The sequence below is a fragment of the Rhododendron vialii genome, chromosome 6a (genome assembly GCF_030253575.1).
Source record: "Rhododendron vialii isolate Sample 1 chromosome 6a, ASM3025357v1".
Classification (NCBI taxonomy): Eukaryota; Viridiplantae; Streptophyta; class Magnoliopsida; order Ericales; family Ericaceae; genus Rhododendron; species Rhododendron vialii.
Genome location: NC_080562.1, coordinates 31,617,801 through 31,641,087, shown reverse-complemented (window position 1 = coordinate 31,641,087; position 23,287 = coordinate 31,617,801). Strand labels below are relative to the sequence as shown.

The 23,287-nt window shown below is 37.7% G+C and overlaps 2 protein-coding genes and 1 long non-coding RNA gene across 5 annotated transcripts; 1 reads left to right on the top strand and 2 right to left on the bottom strand.

The window, feature by feature from the left end:
* Window positions 1-951: 951 nt before the first annotated feature.
* On the bottom strand, window positions 952-4,287 carry LOC131330549 (uncharacterized). The gene is made up of 4 exons (XR_009201139.1): window positions 4,218-4,287; window positions 2,979-3,055; window positions 1,422-1,549; window positions 952-1,338 (listed from the first exon to the last, which is right to left on the bottom strand). It is a non-coding gene; the product is annotated as an uncharacterized LOC131330549 (long non-coding RNA).
* An 11,386-nt stretch (window positions 4,288-15,673) lies between these two features.
* Window positions 15,674-16,588, top strand: LOC131328631 (uncharacterized mitochondrial protein AtMg00810-like). The gene is made up of 2 exons (XM_058361549.1): window positions 15,674-15,797; window positions 15,843-16,588. The coding sequence occupies exons 1-2, from the start codon at window positions 15,674-15,676 to the stop codon at window positions 16,586-16,588; spliced, it is 870 nt and encodes a 289-aa protein (XP_058217532.1).
* A 773-nt stretch (window positions 16,589-17,361) lies between these two features.
* On the bottom strand, window positions 17,362-22,613 carry LOC131330546 (putative F-box protein At1g49610). Of its 3 annotated transcripts, none has more exons than XM_058364167.1 (4): window positions 22,274-22,613; window positions 21,062-21,991; window positions 17,851-18,024; window positions 17,362-17,742 (listed from the first exon to the last, which is right to left on the bottom strand). In XM_058364167.1, the coding sequence occupies exons 2-4, from the start codon at window positions 21,986-21,988 to the stop codon at window positions 17,392-17,394; spliced, it is 1,452 nt and encodes a 483-aa protein (XP_058220150.1). In that variant the 5' UTR covers window positions 21,989-21,991; window positions 22,274-22,613; the 3' UTR covers window positions 17,362-17,391. The 3 variants fall into 3 exon arrangements, with proteins under 3 accessions (XP_058220150.1, XP_058220151.1, XP_058220149.1); XM_058364168.1 differs by lacking the exon at window positions 22,274-22,613 and having other exon boundaries at window positions 21,062-21,457; window positions 21,576-21,709; XM_058364166.1 differs by having other exon boundaries at window positions 21,062-22,613.
* Window positions 22,614-23,287: the final 674 nt, after the last annotated feature.

Genomic DNA, 23,287 nt, shown 5'->3' with positions numbered 1-23,287 from the left:
ACTGCCATTGTTTCCATGACACAACATATCTCTCATGTATTTTATCAAACAACCATGAAAAGATGAGGCTCGGCATATAATATTCTGCTTGAAAAAACTTCACAAAATAAAAGTAACTTAGTATGAAACATGAGAACCCAAGTGGAAAAGCATGTAGAGTATGCATATTCCCAGATCTAAAAAGTGACGTTTGATCCTATCCTATATAAGAGACAACCCTAAAGCATAAACCTGTCATATTGTGCATGCCTTGCAATTTTGAATCATAAAGATCATAAGTTTGATCCTTGACCTATTCAAAACAATTAAGCTTTCTAGAGAAAAAAGTATACCTATCCAATCATTAAGTAGAATCAAATATCCAGAGAATGAAACCGGGCAATGGCGGCTTTAGGAATTTTTAATTTTTCTCTATTTGTCTAATTTTTATCATTAAGAGTCTATACCTTGTTTTGGGCTAATGTATTAGGTGTTCAATTATGAATTACGTGAATTGATGAGTGTTCGTTATTTAGGACTGAGTGTTCAAATAAAGCCTCAAATAAAATATCTCAATGTAACTTGTCGTTTTAGGGCAATTAAGAGAGAGACCGTGAAAGAGGAGAGGTCCAATTTAGATAAGAAAAGGCAGGTTTGACCTATACCATGAACTTAACGTGAAAAAGGGGAGACGTGCCTAAGTTCAACAGGCAAATGAGATAAAAGGTGAAGCGATATAGAACACATGCTACAAGCCCTGACGAACACGTTAAACTCATTAAAAGTAACAGCCTACCAATATTGTTTCCGATAAGAGATTGATAAGAGATTCAAAACGTAAACATAGATTCTTATGTAGCCACAGAAGTGAAGCGATCGCACCATGAGTACTATCCATCTTGCCAAAACGTAAAGAAAGATTCTTATGTAGCCGCAGAAGTGAAGCGATCGCACCATGAGTACTATCCATCTTGCCACCACTCAAGATGGATACCTTCCTATCAAGCATATCAGCTTTGAAATTGCAACGCCCAAGGAGCCCTTTTACATCCTCAATTTGCCAGTTATCCGCAACTTCCGCCATAGTCTCAAACACTGTTTTATCCGAATCACCTGCATCAGCCTGAATTAAATAATTACTCGTATAGAGAAATAATAGACCAAGCAAAACTTTAAGAACCCAGTTGATCACAGGTCTACCTGCTAAAAATAATGTTGAAGAACATTGTGTTCCCCAAGCATCACCTCCTCTAGGCTTCTCTAAACCCATAATAAGTTTAAGGAAAGTACTCTTTCCACACCCATTTCGGCCATTTTCTCACCCTTGTCAATCGCGACATTAGCCTTCTCAAACAAAACCTAACAAAGAATGTATCACATGTACAATAATCAGAAACAGAGAGCTGAACATCGTTAGCCTTTCAATTCATTATGTTACTTACCTCATCTACAAATCCAAATTCCGGATTCTTCAGGTTACAAAAGATCTCCTACTTCTTCAATGTTCAAGGAATCTGATTTTCATTTGTTTTCGTATGAAAGGCTTGTCAATCTGTTCACCTTCCTGAAACTTTTCAAGTTTCTATTTTCACAACATTGACACAGCAGTTATGAACGCCGCCGCCAATAATAAAACAGAATATGAATGAAATCATGATCAAGCCGCGCAAAAAGCAACTTTGCTTTAGTACTACATATTAGTGTCTCACATAGCAATAGTTATTCGGTCTATTCTAAACATGAGCTCTTATACAAACAGCATTGTGGAAGCTTATTAGGAAAAATGTTTGTTATCAAAAGATCACGAGTCGTGATCCTTTCATGCACAGCTAACCAACAAAAGCATATAGTTTAGTAGGGATAGAACGTATCAAAACCAGTCTAAAGATAGATCTCTGAAAATGAAAATATTCTTGTTTGTTTGGCCAAATTAAATTTTTTTTATTTAATTCCTTTTGGTCAACAAAAATCAGCTAAAGTCAACCCCTTTTCAAAAATTTAGACATTTAGTCCAAACAGCATGGCTAAAGTTCTGCCAAAAAGGCATCAACAAATTTAGACAAGACAACCCCACTCTACAAAAACTAAAAAGAGGGGTTGTAAAATTCCAAGCCATTTCAGCATTTTTGCACGGTTCCTTTGTTCTGTTGGGTCATTTTTCAGGTGCAAAAAAAATGAACATTAAAAATAGGTAAAGACGTTTCCCAACACAATGCAGTTCCAATCTAAGCAGTAGATTTAGAGGTCCACACCCAAACTTTGCCCTACAATGAAAAAGAGATTCATTCCCAACTAATTTATTGAAATACACACTAAAGAATTCTTCTAAGTCAGTCAAAAAATCAACTCAACTTGAGTAAACAAAAATGCCATTGTTCTATTGGTTGATAGCAAAAGAAGACCCCTCCAGTCTCTCGCCTGGAGCAAGCACCAAAGACATTAAAAGTTGATTCCTTCAAGAGTGCCCTTCAACCAAACTCGAAAATTTGGCAAAAAATTTTATGTAGTGCGTGAAAACTCATGAACAGAAATCTAAAATCAATGATCCAAACCTTCCCAAGTAACCAACCCTAAAGATGCTATAATGCCCTTGGTCCTTGTCAACATACTATACAAATCCTAATCAACAAATGTCCTTCAATTTTCTGGTCACAAATTTCCCTTACTAAAAGGAAAATTATGGGCTTCTTCTCAGTACACACACAATGCGTGTGCAAGTCGAATTTGATAGAATATGCACGATAGCTTTACTCTTATAGTTTGTTTGATCGTATTTTGACAAAAATATACGAAATTCAAATTGCATAAGCGTCGCGTGTGCCCTGGTCTCTAGGTATTTTTGTTAAAATTTTTATATAAACTTGTTCACGTATAAATGTAGACTATGACAAAAAGGAATGTGATGCGTTGAATAAATTTTATATTAATTTATTCACGTGTAAATCTAAACTCTGACAAAAATCAAAATAATAAACACCATAAACAAAAAGTGTTAATACCTTGTTGATCTCAACCATGGCTGTACTTCACCTTTTGCAACCAAAGCCGTAACCCCTTGCATGTTGTTCCCTTATGTCTTGACAAAATGCAACCACGAATTTTCAACATGTAAAAAATGAAAAACAATCAACTCTTATTCACATAAGAATGCAGGGAGAGAGCTTACAGATCCATAAAGCTATTTCCATTAGTTGGGAATTCTATGCTTTTTGTTTCTTAGATTTTTTTACGTCATCGTCTCCATTTTGAAACAAACTGTGTACTGCTTTGGAAGCAGGGGGCTATTTTAGAATCTGAATAGTGAAAGTTAAGACGTGGAGTGTGTGGGTAGTGTCATTGTCTCCATTTTGATACAAACTGTACACTGCTTTGGAAGCATGGGGTTATTTTAGGATCTGAAAACTGAAAGTTAAGACGCGGAGTGTGTAGGTAGTTTTATTTACTTTTTGTTTTTCCTTTTCTGTCCTAATCGTTAGGGGCAAGGGAGTATGATCTGACTCGGAAATAAATTAGATTTTGATGGACAATTTTGGAAATCAAAAATGTGACGGAGCTCAAAATTGGGAGACAACAAGTTGTGCTCTCCCTTTATATATGAGAATAGATAAAACTACGATCTTCAATACGCACTAAAAACAAACGGAAAATTAGAAGCGTGAAGTCTAGATGTTATTCACTAATCCCTTGACGGGATACCCCAAAAACAACAATGAATAAATACCTCTTATACAGTGTTTAGTTAGTATTTAGTAAGCCAATAGCTCATTTTAGTTAGTATCTAGTAAGCCAATCGATCAGTTTAGTTAGTATTTAGTAATCCAACTCTCTCTCTCTCTCTCTCTCTCTCTCTCTCTCTCTCTCTCTCTCTCTCTCTCTCTCAGACACACACAAACAAACAAACACCAACACCCTAAATCTTAAACAATCAAAGCATTGGAAGCTTTGGTAAATCATATTGAAATCCTAAATCTTTGAGGAACACATTTCTCAAATTTATGAGCAACACATTTCTCACAAACCAAAAATCAACAAGAAATATACTGACCTTAGACCAAACAACAAGTAAGAAATCATTATCAACATAAAACCAAAAACAGAATAAACAGAATCTTGACCAAGAGTAATAAAGACAATTCTCTTTCTTTCAAAACACCAAATGACAAGTGCATGTACAATGAGCTAAATGAGTAGTGTTAATGTTTAGTAGTTTTAACCAATAAGAGGTTTCTCTTACTTACTTGGTAGATCGTTCAAAATTGATCCCCAGTCATCTCATCTGTACTTTCCCCTCCTCATTTTGAACCCCCTAGAATTAATACAAAGAATAAGAAACCATCAATAACATATTGAGATTCATCTTTCAAAAATTATCATAACCACTCAAAATGCTTGTTTTGTTGCTGTTTCAGAATTAGTATCAGTATTTAGAACACTTCTCCAAAAGCTAGCTTACATACTTTAGCTTTAAAATTTTGGATCATCTTCATGTGTCGTCATCACGCCTTCCAGCATCAAGCCGTATGGTGAGAAACATCAATTATGGCCAAAACCAGATAGGATTAGGTTTGCCTTGCGACAACGACGCATCATTGGCGATTTTGCAATTTTTGGCCATTGCCAATACTTGAACATCGCAGAGGCCATGGATATACAGAACCACGCCGAGAACACGCAAAAAAAAAAAAAACACACATTAAAGCAAAGGAAACCCAAAACATAACTGGTTAATATTTGCAAAAAGAAAAAAAAGAGAGAAAAGAAAGAACAGTACGTATCCTTGGAAATATTTTTTACATCAAAGAAGAGGAAAAGTCATGACAGAAAAAAATATTACATTTTCAACTCGCCAAATAGGACAGAGAGAAGAAAGATCTGAGGTCGAGAAAAACGAGATTTATTGGTGAGAGAGCGTTGGATCTATCTACTGTAGAAGAGAGTTGTCAAATTTGCTGTAGAAAACCCGAGAACAATGATTTCACACTGATCTGATTTTACACTCCAAAAAAATCCCCGCAAATTTAAACTATTCCAAAGTCCAACCTAAAATTGGCTTGTACTGGTCTTCAATTGAACTATTTTGAAAGTTATTATTTCGATCTAAATGGAAAACGAAAAAGACATGGGACAGAGAGCAGTTAGAATTCCGTGTACAAAGCGGTAAAATACAAAAGCCCGGTTCAGTAGTCAAACATAGGGAACAATCCCAAAAATACCCTCAAGCAGCCAGAAAACAAAACAATGGAAATGGTCAAAATTATAAACTCACACGGGACAAAAAGATACTGTTCTTTGTATCTTTGTGTTGTATATTAAGGAAGGAAGTGGGCCAAAACTGTATATCTTGCTATCAATTTGAGTGCCAATGGAATAAATTCTAATGGAATCCAAAGAGGAGAGAAGGAGACCTGAAAGTGGATAAGCAAGGGGGATGGCAAGAAGGGCATTTTTTTCAACTATTTTTACAAGATAAAGAATTAGTTATCCCATTTTACCTGAGCAGTTATTGCAGATTATGGATATTTAGTTTGAGAAAAACATTGAATCAGTTCAAAAATCAAAAAGAATAAATAAGTGACAGTAAAAGGGCAGTCTATGATAATAATTAAAAAAAACCCCGATATGGCTTGGAAAAAGGGCAAATGCCAACTTGTGCTCTCCCTTCATATTAGCATAGTTTTCCATTAGTTGCAACTTAAATGAATACAAAGCTGATGCATAATTCCAATTCTGCACACAGGTAACTAAAAACTGTGAACATAAATAAAGTCAAAAAATAACCTGAAATCATAAAATAAAATAAAAGAACAAGTCATCTATAACTATTCCTTAACAAAAAAGCATAAGCAAATAAATACCGATACTCAAACTTCTCGACAACCTAAAAACAAATAAATACCACAATGTATCGTTCTGAAATGAAAACCCACATCGAGTTATGAACGGTTGGAATACCTCAAGTGCATCTGGTCCTACCCCTCCTGCTAACATAAACTTGACCAAAACTTCCTTTCTATTTTATATGCTGGAGAGTTATTCACTTGCGCTTGCAAGAAGTAATAAACTATTATATTATTTCTATTTGCATGGTAAACGTACCATATCTATAATCGCATAATTGTATTCCAAATACTAAAGCTAATATCACTCCACTCCCCTTCCCCTAAACTGCAATCCAACAAAAAATAACTTCTAAACCTCACACTTCTCCTCAAAATCCATCAATATAATTAAAAAGAGGCCAAGATTGTACCATGCACGTACATAGGACCATTCTCTCCATGACAGGATGGGGGGGGGTATGGCCATATGCTAATTAGTGGTTCTTTTATAATTGCATAGTTGACTCTTCTGTCCAATCTTGCTACTTCAAAACCATTGATAGATTAAAAACATTGCTAGTCTAAATATTCTTACTTACGCATATAAGAATGAGTTAACGTTAGGAGCTGCCAATAGCCCAAAAATGCTCTCCAAATGAAATCGAATAAGAAATTCAAAGTCTTCGACACATCAAGAAACTTAACTATTATAGTGGAAGGGAACATCGTTTTGGTCTATCCCCATCCCTGCAATGTTAGAATAAGTGTAGAGACCCGTCCTAAATATTAATTTATTTTATTTAATGTGGCTATGTGTAATTATATTTAGTAATTAAGTAAGGCATGGATTTTTTTTATATAGACGTGCATATTTGTGTGTATGTGTGTTTGGTTGATCGGGCTTGAGTTGTGTGCTATGGACCAAGTGCGTGGGGCCCATATGTGATGAAGTTTCTTTTAATATAAGCCTTTGTATGTTGGTGTGAATTGTGCGCTGGGGCGGGAAGGGGAAATTTTATTGATTTTAAATGTTAACGAGCGGATAAAAAAAGAACCAGTCTACTGGCACAGTAAATCTGTGCACAGATTGTGCACAAATTTTTCTGTGGATCTCATTATGGGTCTCACACAAGTGATCCGAACTGTTCATTATGTTTAAAACATTTTTTCAAGGGCCTCCGCCAAAAATCAACTCAATCCGATACCTATAAGTGCTTAATTTAATCATCTAACTTTTCTTTCAAGTTTTTAGAGAATGAAAAGTTAGACAATTAGATCGAGTACTTATAGGTATCGGATTGAGCTGATTTTGCGCGGGGGCCTTTGAAAAAATGTTTTAAACATAATGAACAGCTCGGATCACTTGTGTGGGAACCTTAGTGAACCCCACATAGAAATCTGTACACAATATGTGCATAGATTTGATGTGCCAGTAGACTTTCTGATAAAAATACGAAAATGCTACTGGTACAGCAATCTGTGCACAGATTTTGTTGTGGGGCCCACCACGGGTCCCACAAAAAATGATCCGAGCCGTTCATTAAATGTAAAACATTTTTTCAAGATATCTTGTAAAAAACCAGTTCAATCCAATACTTATAAGTGCTTGATCTAATTATCTAACTTTACATAACCCGAAAATCTAAATGAAAATTTAGATGATTGGATCAAGTACTTATAGGTATTAGATTGAACTAATTTTCTACAGGGACTCTTGAAAAAATATTTTACATTTAATGAACGCTCGAATCATTTGTGTGGAACTTATGGTGGGCTCCACCACAAAATCTGTGCTCAGATTGCTGTAACAGTAGCATTACTCTAAAAAATAAGAGTCCTGCTACACACAGCAGCAAATCTGTGCACAGATCTCATTGTGGGGCCCACCACGGTTCTCACACAAATCATCTGAGCCGTTCATTAAATGTAAAACATTTTTTCAAGGGTCCCCGTAAAAAATAAGCTTAATCCGATACATATCGGTGCTTCATTCAATCATCTAACTTTTCATTCAGATTTTCGGATAATGAAAAATTATATGGTTGGATAGAGTATCTATAGGTATCGAATTGAGCTTATTTTTTACTGAGACCATTGGAAAAATGTTTTACATTTAATGAACGGCTCAAATGAATTGTGTGGGACCCGTGGTGGGTCCCACAACGAAATTTGTGCACAAATCTGCTGTGTGTAGACTTTCTGTAAAAAAAAATGTTACAAGTGTTCTTAGGGTGCGTTTGTTTGGATGGAATAGAATGTGAATAGAAATGAAATTAAGAATGAAATAGAATTGGAAGAATTGAAAATGGAATAATCATTCACATTCTCATGTTTGGTTGTACTTAGGAACAGTCATTCTCGTCTCCAATGGAATAGTGTGGCAATAGCAATTTTTTGAATGACAATAGTAATTTTTGGAATGGCAATAGCATTTTTCGGAGTGTCAATAGTAATTTTAGTGTGACAATAGTGAATGTTGGAGTGACACTAGTAATTTTGGTGTGACAAAGAAATGGAATAACAATTCCTTAGTTTTTTTGGATGGAATGACAATTCTTTTACTAAGGTGAATAGTGATTCTATTTGGAATCATCATTCCATTATTTAATGGTGAACCAAACACTGGAATAAGTAAATTATTGGAATGACTATTCCATTCCAATCTTGATTCCATCCAACCAAACATACCCTTACGCTATTGATTTGCTAAGTAAAACTCACTTTCTTTTCTTTTTTTGTCTTTAATCAATTTTTTTTTACAATTATAAGTTTTACGTCAAACTTTTGTTACTTATTGATTTGTCTCGACGAAAGGAATCAAAAAAAAAATTGTAATGAAAACTCCTAATTTTTTCCGAAAAGACATTTTTTTATTCAAAAAATTATGAGTTTCGATCATAATTGTGTACTTTTCTGTTTACGTCTCCGTAATCAATAGCTTAACACTTGTCTCTTAATTCTTACCTTCCGTCTCGGCAATCAATGGTCCGAATTTTAAAAAAACAGTGAAGAGTTAACTCTTTCCAAGAAAGAGTTCTTTTAAAATCCGGTTAACTCTTCCATTTTAAAATTTGAATCATTGATTGCCAAGACGAACGGTGAAATTAAGAGACAAGTGCTTATGGTGAGAATGAGTGCGGGGGGAGGAGTGAAAATGAGCGGTAGGCGTAAACTTTTGGTCCCAAAAATACTCCTAGGATTGGAAGGTAACAACATATCGGTACGTGGTGACCATAAGCAAGGACAAAAAGTTTTGAGTAGATCTTTTTATCTTTGTAGTGTGATGTGCAATCTGCTCAAAACGATTACTCCCTTCATCCGCGTTTGTTAGTCCATAAACATGCTTTTTATGTCCCACGAAGATTGCCCCTAGTCACATCAATATGCAAAAGAGAGTGAGTTTTCTTTCTTGCCCTTCTTTTTCTGTGTAGTAACATCAATATTTAAAAATTCACTCTTGAGCCAATTTTTTTATTGAAGGACAAAAAATAAAATTTATCTCCCAAAAAGCAACATTGTAATCACTCTGCACTTTCCAATTCATGGGCTAACAAACAGAAAATTCATGGACCTACAGCATCCATGAAACTAGCTAACGAAATATGCACTGCTTGCATACAAGAAGACTTCCACGTGAGTATTTGACAAAAATGCACAATATGTGTTTGTACTTTCTCTTGTGCTTTTTGCGTAGGTTCCTCTTCACCCCAAAAGGGCAGTTGATAATCAAGCATTAAACCTCCCTGTCACTATTAGAGAGTGTTCCAGGTAACCTCCTTTTTTTAAAACTTTTTTTTTTTCAATTTTCAAACTCAAATATAATGAAAATGAAAAATAATTTTTTGATTTTTCTTGCACCGTATAAAAGATCTCAATAAAATCTATCAAACAATATCCATATTGGTAGAAAAATTATTTACGTAAATAGATGATTTTTGGGCTTGAAATTACCTTCCTTTCTCCAAAACCTTCCTTTTGTTTAATTGGAACACCACCTTAGTTATGTTCTCTTGTACTGTTGACACCCAATTTGTACAAGAAGCAAAGTTCAATATTGAAGTGAAAAGAGCCATAAACACCAACTACATTGCAAGCCGAAAGTTCAACTTCCCTAAGTCTGGCGTTTTGGTTACCAATTACCAGCTTGGGGCCCAAGTGCACTACTCCTAAACTTCCAGAATTGGCCGATGCACTCTAGTGAGTCTGGACATTTATCTCGGTCCCAATTCTAGGACGATAGCTTTGCATAAATACAAAGAGTCAATTATTTACCCCCAAAAAATACAAAGAGTCAATCACTCTATTTTAAGCCAATTTGAACCTCATAATTTGGTGATAATCTCGAGTTATATGAATCTCCAAACATAATCCTGCGGTACAGGGTACTAGAAAAATGAGCCATGTATTTTTGGGATAAAAGATCAACAAGAGGCCACACATGAGCCCTCCGTGGAAAAAACAATAATTTTTTGGAAGTCGTAATATAGAAGCTTAGAAAACCATCTTCATTGGGGCAATTAACTCAAGTCTCATATATAGTATAATTAACACGGGAATCAAAGTGCAAAGCCCACGTAAAAAGCAAAAATGAGAAACAGCTATAAATACCAACCACATACAGGCATTTGGTCAACTAGAGCATTTTTCACAGAACAAAATAACAGCTTGTGGAGAGGCTCTTGGCAAACACAACTTTTCCTTGTCAGCTTACAATCCCCACTTAGTTTCAATCACCAGTTTTTCTAAAACCCAAGCGTTTCTAAAACCCAAGCAGTTTTTCATTGGGCATCCGCACTTCTATAAGCTCCGCGGTAAACGTGTTTGGCTTTCACTGCTTCAAACTTTTCGAGGAAGAACATACAGTCAAGCAAAATATTACCAAATGGATGATTTGCAATCTCAGTTGCGTGATGCCCAACAGCCCAAGTAATCCACTTCAACTTCCAGTTTTTTTATACTCTCTTCCACTGCCAATTTCAGTCCATCTCTCAAAGCACATAGTTCGGCCATGATGCTCGAGGGTCCGCGCATGTCCTGTTCGAAACCCCCCAACCATCTGCCATTCAGTGCCATTGTGATCGCATAGTAATCCGTCCAAAGAAGCTTTGCCGGTGTTGGAGTGGAATGCTCCGTCGCTTTTCAGTTTAGTACAATTTTCTGCTAGGGGTACCCAACCAACTAGGATTGAGTCCCTTTCGTTACTGACCCGGTGATACTCTATAAAAAACTCTCATTCTGTATGCGTGTTGGACACCCAAAACAGGTATCCTAGCTTTTGTTCTTCGTTATAGTCAGAAACCCAGAGGTACTTACTAAGCTATACTCTGAAGCGGTACTCTCTTTTTTTTGATAAGCGGTACTCTCTTTAACACAAATATGAACTTAGTTTGATTGGATTTTGCGTGTGTTAAATTAATGTGCATTTAGAATTGAACTTGGGTTTGCAGATTCTTTTAACGTAATGGCATTGAACTTTTCTACCTACCTTTTAATTTGGGCATCAAATTTTTCTTTGTTTGTTGGATACTTAATCAACTGAACCTTTGCCTTGCACAGGATTGAAAAGCGGTGTGAAACAAGCAGACGATTTTTCAGCCAATTGCTGTTAAGGAGTCTGGCTCAAAGGATTCTGTTACAGCTGATCTCAACTCCACTTCTATTTCCACGTCAGCAGTATTAAGGGATTAGTCTGTTAGTTAGTTAGTAAGTGGGGTGGTTAGCAGATTGGTCAGTTTGTTGCTATTGGGTTTTGTTGTGGTGTGATGTATAAAGGGGGCTTGGCCCTTGTTTGTAAGGACAGAGATTCAGAGAATGAAAAACGAGAATTCCTCCTCCTCCTCTCTCTCTCTCTCTCTCTCTCTCTCTCTGTTCTTGATGTGTTCTTGATTCCGTTTATACATTTTATCAAAAAATCTTTATGGTATCAGAGCATTATGACGAAAGTCTAACCTTCGATCCTTGATTCGTGTGTTCAATTTGTTAGATCAGAATGTCTACTCCATCAGCTTCAAACGAAAGTGAGAATGGCGTCACCATGCCAGCAGCCCTAGCTTTTCTGGTGTCGAACTTTCACTCACTCGTGACAATCAAGTTGAATGCTGAGAATTTTCTCCTCTGGAAAACTCAGGTATTGAATGGGTTGCGGGCAAATGGCTTCATTGAGTACGTTCGAGGCACCGTTGGGCCACCTCCTACACAAATCAGAGATTCAAGCAACAATTTGGTAACAAATCCTGCATTTCTTTCTTGGACGCTTATCGATAATCAGTTACTATCTTGCCTGACTGCAACGTTATCATCTTCTACGTTGCCTCTAGTTCTAGGGTTAGAACATGCATCTGATGTGTGGAACAATTTGGAGAATCGTTTCAATTCTCTTTCTAGGTCAAATCTGCATGAGCTCAAACGAACTCTCTTTAATTTCACAAAGACTGAATCAATGGATAAATACATTGATGATATAAAGGTGTGTGCACAAAAGTTGAGTGCTGTTGGTTATGAGGTAGATGATGATGACATGGTCTTTCATGCTATCAATGGTTTGCCAGAAGAAGAGTTCAGTTCTTTGAAACAAACTCTAAGAACTCATAGAGATCTCAAATTTCATGAACTGGTGTCTATATTGAAAGCTGAAGAACATCAGTCACGAAAAGGCAAAAATAAGGTGGAAAATGGGGCAAGTAGTGTGTTTCTGACTACTACTCAGAAATTACAAGATTTGAATGTTTCTGATGTAAGTAGTTCAACTCAGAATTCTATGTCTCAAACTGTTGGTAATCTTGGCTCAAACTCTGTACTTACTTCCCCTATATTGCCTACACCAACACATGCTTTACAGTCCTTTCAACCTCAGACATCTCAGTCTTTTCAAATGTTTCAACCCCAACCACCATCAGTACCAATGTTTCAACCTGCTTTTGGTCAATCTTCCACATACTTTCCACAGTCCACTTCTAGATTTAATAATAACAATAGAAACAGAACAAGAGGACAAGGTTTTGTCTCTTTTCCTAGGCCAGCATGTCAAATATGTGGCAAAGACAATCACTCAGCTCGTACTTGCTACTACAGAAACACACAAACCTCTGGATATCTACCTCATGGCTTTGCTGGTGCTAGTATGCCATCTGGTTTTGCAGGAGCTAGTATGTCGTCTGGTTTTAATGGATTTCAAATGCCTCCATCTGCTGGTTATCAGTTTGGTTATCAGAATATTCCTATGTGGAGACCTATGATTTCATTTTCTGTTCAAATGCCTCCACAAGTCTCAGTGCCTTTTGTTTCTCCTAGTTCATCTCAATCACACTTTATCTCACCTGGAACTGGTACTATTTCTGGATATGGTGGAGGATATCAAGGACAGTTCAACTCTACTGGGTCAGGACCTGCAGGCAGTGTTTTTCAAGGTCAATTTCCATCAGCTTTGGCTGCTTGCTATACACCTGGTTCACAAATTATGAATGAAATGCCAAACACAACCACTGCACAGAATTGGTTTCTGGATAGTGGGGCTACTAATCATGTCACTTCTGATCTTCACAACATACAACAACCTCAGAATTACACAGCTGGGGCAGGAGTGATGGTTGGAAATGGTAATACTCTCTCAGTCTCTTGTTCTGGTAATGGTTTCTTATCAACACCAAAGGCACATTTTCAGCTCACTAATGTACTTCATACTCCTGCCATCACACATAATCTTCTGTCTGTTTTTCAGTTTGCTAAGGACAATAATTGTTCTCTAACTTTCAACTCTTCTAGCTATGTCATTCAAGACAATCTTACTCATCAAATTCTGTTCAAGGGGCCATGCCACAAGGGCCTCTATCCTATTCAGAGTTGCTTTGAATCTGATTCATCTCAGGTTCCTTCTGTTTTTCATCTTAATAAATCTGTGTCCACTTCTTCTGCTACTTTGTGGCATAGGAAGCTTGGTCATCCTAGTATTCCTCTTTTTCAGTCCTTGGTTAAGCAGTTCAACTTACCTGTAACCGGTTCTTTTGATGTTCAGTGTTATAGTTGTAATAAAGTCAAGAGTCACAAGTTGCCTTTTCCTATTTCTACAACTCAGTCTACTTTGCCTTTTGATCTTGTTCACACAGATGTGTGGGGTCCTGCACCTATTTCTTCTGTTAAAGGGTATAGATATTATCTGCTAATCATTGATGATTGCACAAGATATTCTTGGTTGTTTCCTTTATTCTATAAGTCTGATGTCAAAATAACTCTTGCTCAATTCAAAGCATATGTTCAAACTCAGTTTAATACAACTATTAAGACTGTTAGATCAGATAATGGAGGAGAATTTGTCAATCATTATTTGATTAATCTGTTTCTTAACAGTGATATCACTCATCAAACGTCATGTCCTCACACACCTGAACAAAATGGGGTTGTGGAGAGAAAACATAGGCATTTAATGGACACAACCTTAATTCTTCTTGATCAAGCTGGGATGCCTGCTAAATTTTGGTTAGAAGCTTTAAACACAACTGTATTTTTAGCTAATAGGCTTCCTCATTCATCTTTAAAGTTTCAAGTTCCTCATGTTCTTTTATTTCACACTAAACCTGACTATCTTTCTCTGAAACCTTTTGGCTGTGCTTGTTTTCCTTGGCTTAAACCTTATCATTCACATAAGCTCATTCCTAAATCCTCTACTTGTGTTTTTCTGGGATATTGTACAACTTCCAAAGGGTATCGTTGTTTTGATCCTCATACTAATAAAGTATATGTTTCTAGACACATGAGATTCTTTGAAGATCAATTTCCCTATTGTTCTCTTCTTTCTTCTATTTCTTCTGTACAAGAATCTGAGCAACAGTTAACCAATTTCTCTGTCCCTCTCACCTCTTTTTCAGATATCATCATTCCTGTTATTCCACCTTCTTTGTCTCCTCCTGAGTTAGTCCACTCTATACCTGCCCCTGTTCCTATTCCTATCTTTGAGTCCTCACCTATCACAATCCCTATTTCTGTTTCCTTACCTGTTTCTTCTTATTCTACCTCCTTTTCATCTTCATCTTCTCATTCTTCCTCTAGTCTTCCTTCTGATTATGCTCCTATCTCCTGTTCTACTTCTTGTTTTCCTGTTTCTTCTATTTCATCCCAGCCTGAGAGAATGAAAACTAGGTCTCAGAATGGCATTTTCAAGCCTAAGCAACCATTTTCTTTGTTCACATCTTCTTCTACCCCTTCTTCTTTACCTACAACAGAACCAAAACATTTTTTTGAAGCTGTTTCTCATTTTGTGTGGCAAAAGGCTATGGCTGAGGAGTATGAGGCCTTAGTGAAGCAAGGCACTTAGGTGCTTGTTCCACCTCCTTCTGATGGAAATGTTATTGGATGCCAATGGATTTATAAAATCAAGAAACACTCTGATGGGACAGTGGCAAGATATAAAGCTAGGTTGGTGGCTAATGGTAATCAACAAACTGAGGGGCTTGACTTTACTGAAACCTTTGGTCCAGTTATTAAACAACCTACTCTCAGGGTTATACTATGTCTAGCAGTCAATAAAGGTTGGCCTTTACGGCAATTAGATGTTTCAAATGCTTTTCTTCATGGTCTAATTACTGAAGATGTGTATATGAGGCAACCTCTGGGGTATAAGGACTCCTCTCATCCTGAGTATGTGTGTAAACTCTCTAAAGCCTTGTATGGCTTGAGACAAGCTCCAAAGGCATGGTATGCTTTGTTTTCCAGTTATCTTGTGGAACTTGGTTTTCACCCTAGCAAGGCAGATACCTCATTGTTTATTTTTACACAAAAGTCTGATATTACTTTGGTTTTGATCTATGTGGATGATATCGTCATAACTGGCAGTGATTCCACCTTCATAATCTCTTATTCTTCAACTTAGTCACAAGTTTGTCATGAAAGACTTGGGTTCTCTGCATTATTTTCTGGGTATTGAGGTTCATAGAAATGCTGCTAGTTTGTTTCTATCTCAGTTCAAATATGCCACAGATCTGCTTGCAAAAGCTGGGATGATAGACTGTAAAAGTTTATAGTCTCCTGCCTCTGTTAAACCTGGGATCCCAGATAATGATTTTCCTTTTTCGGATGTTCATGTGTACAGAACTTTGGTTGGTTCTTTGCAATACTTGACTCTAACCAGGCCAGAGCTATCTTTTTCTGTTAATATAGCATGCCAGCATATGCATGCTCCTAAGTTGAGTCATTTTATGGCAGTCAAACGTATTCTTCGATACATCAAGGGATCTTTGCATCAAGGGTTGAATTTTGTTCCGGGGCCTTTATCTCTCACAGCTTTCGCTGATGCAAATTGGGCAGGGGACCCTGTGGACAGGAGATCTACCACAGGTTTTGGTATTTTTATGGGTCACAACTTGGTCTCATGGTGTGCTAAGAAACAGCATACTGTGGCTTGTTCATCTACAGAGGCCGAGTATAGGGCCATGGCTCAAACAGCTAGTGACTTGGTTTGGTTGCAGCAATTGTTTTCTGAACTTCTTATTCCTTCCTCAACACCTCATGTCCTGTGGTGTGACAATAAATCTGCTATAGCTCTAGCTTGCAACCCTGTATTTCATGCTAGGACTAAACACATTGAGATAGACTATCACTTTATCAAAGAACAAGTCTTGAATCATCACATTGTCTTGTATCATATCAGTTCAGAGGCTCAGATTGCTGACATTTTCACCAAGCCTTTGTCTGTTTCCAAGTTTCAGCTATTGAAGTCCAAACTCATGGTAGGGAATCCTCCCATGAGTTTGAAGGAGGGTGTTAAAGGAGTCTGGCTCAAAGGATTCTGTTACAGCTGATCTCAACTCCACTTCTATTTCCACGTCAGCAGTATTAAGGGATTAGTCTGTTAGTTAGTTAGTAAGTGGGGTGGTTAGCAGATTAGTTAGTTTGTTGCTATTGGGTTTTGTTGTGGTGTGATGTATAAAGGGGGCTTGGCCCTTGTTTGTAAGGACAGAGATTCAGAGAATGAAAAACGAGAATTCCTCCTCCTCCTCCTCTCTCTCTCTCTCTCTCTCTCTCTCTCTCTCTCTGTTCTTGATGTGTTCTTGATTCAGTTTATACATTTTATCAAAAAATCTTTAATTGCTTTAGACAATGATGCACCATGCATAGGGTACAATGATCTTAACAAAAACAGTTTGAGCATTATCGCTTATCGCTTTCCGACTTTCCGTACACAGCATAGAAACTTAGAAAAGAACCTTCAATAGGTTAATTATCGCAAGAGCGAAATTGGGTCATCACTGAGTTCACACATATTCCTGCCATAGGAAAACCGCAGTCAATTAACTCAAAAGCTTCTACGGTTATAACAACGAGATAATTAAAATCATGTGCCATACACACCACCACTCATGCAGCAAAACTATCACATATATTTGTATGACGAATCCGAAAAAGACCAAGTTACATAGAAGACCAAAGAAAACTAGACCAGGTACTTAAACAAAGTAGCCTGAACCACTGACTAGATATAGATACAGCCATAATTTAGACATCTGCATCAAAAATACTGGTATCAAGATAGCACTAAAGCAGGGAGTAAACTTAATTTAACATGGATTATCTGTTGGCCAACTGCAAACTAGTCCCTACAGTTTCAGTTGAATGATATTTGAGCGGCTTGAGAAGCTCTGGGGAATGCTAGCAACTCCTGAGTAAGCTGGAAAAGTAGCTTGAATTTCTTACTCTCCGAGTGGCGCCCGAATTTAACATTCTTGAAGGTTGTGATGGTCATTCTCTCCATCACCTTAGAGTTCTCGAGCAGGAACCTCAGAAAATTCATATCGTTTTGTAGATGTGCAAGGAAGTCCTCAGTGGTACTCATCTGCTTGCTTTCAAGATTCTTCATGAAGTTGTAGATTTTGACATCCTTTAGGTTGCACAAAAGATCAACAAAATTTGGCTCCTGGAGTTTCCAATATTTTCCTTCTTCCGAATTGTTACTAAACTGAAAATTATGAAATTAGCATGTCACACACGAATATAATAAATATACAAAAAATGAAATTTAAACAAAAAAACAATGTGTTGAAAATACTCGTATTGAACAACTCACGCTTTTTGCATGGATCTTATCGATATTGATGATCAGAGTCTTAATATTTGGTGAATGCCCTAGCATGTAGCTAATTCCTGGTAGGTCTCCTTTTGTTAGATCAGTCCTTATCTCTAAGCATGTAGCATCGAACGACAGGCCATTTTGACTTTGCTCCTCGTTACAGCACAGAGCCTGGCCATGAGACAGGAAACACAGTGAAACAAAATGCCAGAAGTTTATGAGACAATATTTATGGCCCTTCCCTACCACATATTGTTGTGGGATCAACTCTAATTTATGGTAACGAGTGGCCACTGGATAATATTCACCCACAGTTGAAAGTAAAATTTGACTGTCAAAGTCACGCCCTCGATTTTCAACATAATTAAATAATACATTTCAATAAAAGAGAAACCTCGCATATCATATACGTTACCCACAGGAGTTTCCCACCTGTTTAATTTACAAACAAGTCCTTAAGTTTTGATAATTACAACTTTAGTCAAAAAAAAATTCAATAGTAATTATTTACAAAACCATCTTTAACGAATCGAGATCTTCACAAAGATGACGAAATAACCAGTGATGTCAGCTTCCAAAAGTCTTTTACTGTCAAGCACACAATGCATGCAATCTTTTGCCCAGTGTCAGAATCTGAAAAGAAAGATTTGGTTGAGCTACACTAGCCCAGTAGAGAATTCTAAACTCAAGCTATATGTAATTGAATGAATCATACACCGAGAATGAATGAGTGTGGACAGATACGCCTATAGTACAAGTGACTACCAACTAGCTGCAAATCATCGCCTAAGAGTCCTAGACTTCATATCAATGTCACTAGCTGTTTACTTCCTTAACTAGTTATATTATTAAACTCACGTCATTCCACATTTGTCTATAATCAAATCAAAACATCTTATCATTCTTCGTACGGTTGTACAATCTTTCTCGTGTCCACATTGATCTTCATTAAATCCTTTTATTGCAAAACCTTTCTTTTCCTTTAATCCGGTATTTTCCATCAATAATCACTAGGGTCACCTCGGGTCTAGTTCCCTCGAGCGCAGGGTCACCCCGAGTCTTTTCCCTTAATAATAATAACCAGGTGTGGTCCCCTCGGGTCTAGTTCCCTCGAGCGCAGGGTCACCCCGAGTCTTTCCTCCAATAATATAAATCAGTTGGGTCACCTCGGGTCTAGTTCCCTCGAGCGCAGGGTCACCTCGAGTCTTTTCCCTCAATAACGACCACTTGGGTCACCTTTCACACTTTTCACAATCGACATCATTTCATAATCAATTTCATCATCCCTTTGACGGTTATACCACTGAATTTTAATTAATCAACACGTGACTCCACAAATATACATGTTCATGCATTTTCATTAGTTTACCCATTCGCATTTGACATAGCATACTAAGCCCGTACATACAATCCTACCATACTTTATCCGTTAGTTTCTACACTGGAGCCTCATAGAGAGGGTGTCAAAAGGATTTAAAAGACTTGACTAGCCGGGAGGACACAAGTTATTTTATCATCTCAAATACTTCTTTCTCACATCGATTTTCGCTTCAAGCATTCTGAACAATCTACAATCCACCACGTTGATTACATCTCAAACCATTCCTAACTGTCATATATGTCAAGACTCTGACTAATTAATTAATACACGCCTTTTCCTTTAAGGGCACCATAATCTCACACGTCCTCACCGTACCTCTAAGTACATTTCCCGTGCCTTCACAAGCCACATGTTAACCCACAACTAGACTCTACGATGCCCGATTATTTAGTTTCTATACTCGGAGTCCATAAAAGCATGTACTAAAGGAATCTAAGAATTTTACGAGCCGAGAGAGAGAACGGATTGTAATACTACTCGTCGAATCCCTAGACATGTTCACTCTAGTCCATTGAATGCCACTCTAAGTGATATACGTGTAATACTCACCAAAACACTTGAAAGGATGCGTAAACAAACTCATTAGAGTCAATGAAAAGCTTCGACATGCGAGTTGAAGGATATAGGAAAGCAGCTGAAAGATACTGCAGCAGCTGAAAGCAGCTCAAACTCCCAATCTCCTACCGGTAGGCAAGCAAGTCCTACCGGTAGAACTTTGAAAACGGAAACGCAACCTACCGGTAGGCACACAAGTCCTACCGGTAGAACTCGAAAAACAAAAACATCAACCTACCGGTTGGCAAACAAGTCCTACCGGTAGAACTCGAAAACGGAAAGGCCAATACTACAATTCTTGCCTGACCTACCGGTAGATGAAAGATTCCTACCGGTAGAAACTGAAAACAGAAAGGCCAACATTCAAGTATTCTTGCCTGACCTACCGGTAGATGAAAGATTCCTACCGGTAGAAACTTCAAACAGAAAGGCCAACATTCAAGTTCGTGTTTGACCTACCGGTAGGTAAGGAATTCCTACCGGTAGAAGTTAGGTACGTTGAGCATCTTTTGAGTTGCTGCTATACGTTTGAGCTGGTTGGCGAAATTTCTCAATCGTTCTACCGGTAGGTGAAAAGTTCCTACCGGTAGGGAATCGATTTTCTGGTAAAGTAACAACGTTCTACCGGTAGAAAGGACGGGTCTACCGGTAGGAATCCAGGAAGAACAGACAACTCTGACAGCAACTACGAATTTTCAATCCAAACTTAAACACGACATTACAAGCACGATTCATGCACCAAATCACTCATAAAACATATAAAGAGAGGTAGAATTCCCTACCTCAAGTCGAGAAGCGAAAACCAAGCGATTTGAACAAGCCCTAGCTTCCGGAACCTCAAAATCAATTGAATACTCCTCTCCGAGCTAGACCCAACTGAATACACACTCAAGATCACGTACGGAGGGTGGAATGGAGGTCAATTTTCATGAGTTTTGAGATTGGAGGTTGATTTGAGTTGATTTTGAGTGGGAGTGGAGGAGAGCCGAGAGAAGGATATGTGAGAGTTAGAGAGAGAGACGAGAGATAGAAATGAGAAAGAGGAAAGCATTCCTCTGGGAATTTTATTGGAAAAACCAAGGAGAAATTATCTCCTACTTTTCAAACCACACTCTCTCACGTGCACCTCTCACACATTTACCTTTATATCCTTCCACAAATACGTCATTCCATATATTCACACCATTTATCTCGACAAGCCGCACAATTATATGAATAAAAAAAATAGGCCTAAAATACGGGTCTCTACAGTCAAAGGACTTGATGTTTTACCTGAATGTAGCAGCTACACAACCTAAGATATTTAGCATGACAGACACTATCAAGAATCTCGAAAACAGTATCTTCCTTATGCGCTTCGTATTGCCCCCAGTTCACTTTGTTACAACCAAAGCTTGCACTTTCAAGAGATTTCATTCCATCGATGAAATAGGACCCCCTAGACATGCTTGTAACAAGTTCAAACGAAGCAATATAATCAGCAAAAATTGACAGCACAGAATTTGAAGAGCCTTGGTCACTTTCATGTATCTTTATGGTCTTGATCTTACTCCAACTAGGCACATAGACATAAAGGTCAGCAAATCCTTGACAATCTGTCAGTGATAAGGATTCAAGAATTGGAGTAGAAGCCGTCAAATCATTAATCTCCCCACCAGAAAAATAGACCTGCTCAAGTGAGAGCGTTTTAAGGGAACTGAGTTTAAACTTAACCGGAAAGTGTATCTCACATCCTACAAGTGACAAAACCGTCAACGATGTTGAGCTGAATAGAAAGTGTGGCAACCTGTAACATGCGGATGGAGGTGGAAAATCAAGATTGAGTTCGTCGACGTTGCGGGTTTTAGCAAAGTAAATCCATGAATCAACATGGTGAGTTTCTGCATCAGCATGCAGGAAAGTGAGGCTAAACTTTTGAATTGCTGGACCTTTGTGAAGAAGCAAGGACTGATTGATGAAAGCTACTTCTTTAGATCTCGACATTTTCATTGGGGAAAACTCTAAGCAAGGGACATACAACCACATGTATCTCCACCTCTTTGCAAGAACACTTGTCCTGATCACATCCTTCATCGTTAAGTATGACAGAATGTGGTGAAGCAAAGGTTCCGGTAAACTTGTCAGAGGATCGCGTTTCTCTTCCAGGTTTTTCTGAGCCTTCTTCGATATCCTTGGCCTCTTTTGTGTTGTTGCCTCCATGGCCTTGCAAAACCAGAAACAGCTATAGTGAAAGGAACCGAACGACGCTACAAAATATTGGATACATATTGAATAGGAGAGAGATAGGGCCTAGGATTTTAGAAGACTAGAAGAGCCAAATACTGGAGTAGACTCCTCTGGTTTTAACACATAGTTGCATACAAACATTTGCACGTATATGAAAACTCTGATGCACTTAATTAGAAAACTCAAGGACAAAAGTTCTCTTGTAATTCCGTTTCCTGACGGAGAGTACGAATTTCAAATCAACTATACAATACATACCTTTGAATACTAGTTTCTCAACAGTAGTTATGATCGCCTTCTTTCTCCGGTGTACCAAAAAAGAAGAAGTTATGATCGCCTTCCTTCGATACTCTCTATTCCAACAAGTTAAGCTTAAGTAGTTAGTCCAGTGAAAGGCCAGAACACACTGAGCACTTATATACATATAGCCAGCAAAATTGTTTGACTTCCCTACGGCAGCTGGCGCTTTGGTTCCCTAAATGCTAGTAATCGCTTGACTGTGGTGCATGAATGCATTTAACCGAATGTGTCAGGTTATGAGAACCCACATTTTCTGGGAGCAAATCCAATGAACAGGTGACTCTTTCTTTCTACCAGGATAGTTTTTTTTTTTTGATCCGCTTCTACCAGGATAGTTGGCCAGCCCTTTTCTTTCGTCTTCTTTCTTAATTGCACACATCCCAGTGTGTTACCCCCTAAGGTCTACACTAAGCACAAGCAAGCTACTCGAGTTACAAGTCCGGATTCGCTCGTCAAAACTTCGTCCAACATCATTTTGTTACTTACACAAAACAAAACTGGAGTAAAAAATTTTACGAGTTCATTAAGCTTTTAAACCAAATTCGAACTAAGTTACTATTCTATTCATTCTGTTAGTGACCTGTAAAAATTTAGGCTACTCGAGATCGGCTCGTGTTGTGTTCAATTACAACTTGTTTGAGGTCTGCTTGTCCCAACTGAAATAAGAGTAGTGAGTAGTAGTCAATTAGGTACGGGCTGGAATCAAAAGTGGTGGAGTTAACGAGGTTGTTACTCAAAGTTTTTAGCCTGTGTACAAATAGGAGAATCGAATTAAGAGAAAACAAAAGGAGGATTCATTGGACTCTGTTGCATTATCAGCAAACAAGACTCTGAACAACTATCCAGGAGGTCCATTAAAGGAAATTTTGGAAATTTTTTGTCATGGATAAATGTCCCATTCACTTCAATATCAATGAGTTGAGATTGTATGTATATCGATATCTGATGAAAATGGTTTATAAGAACTTCAAA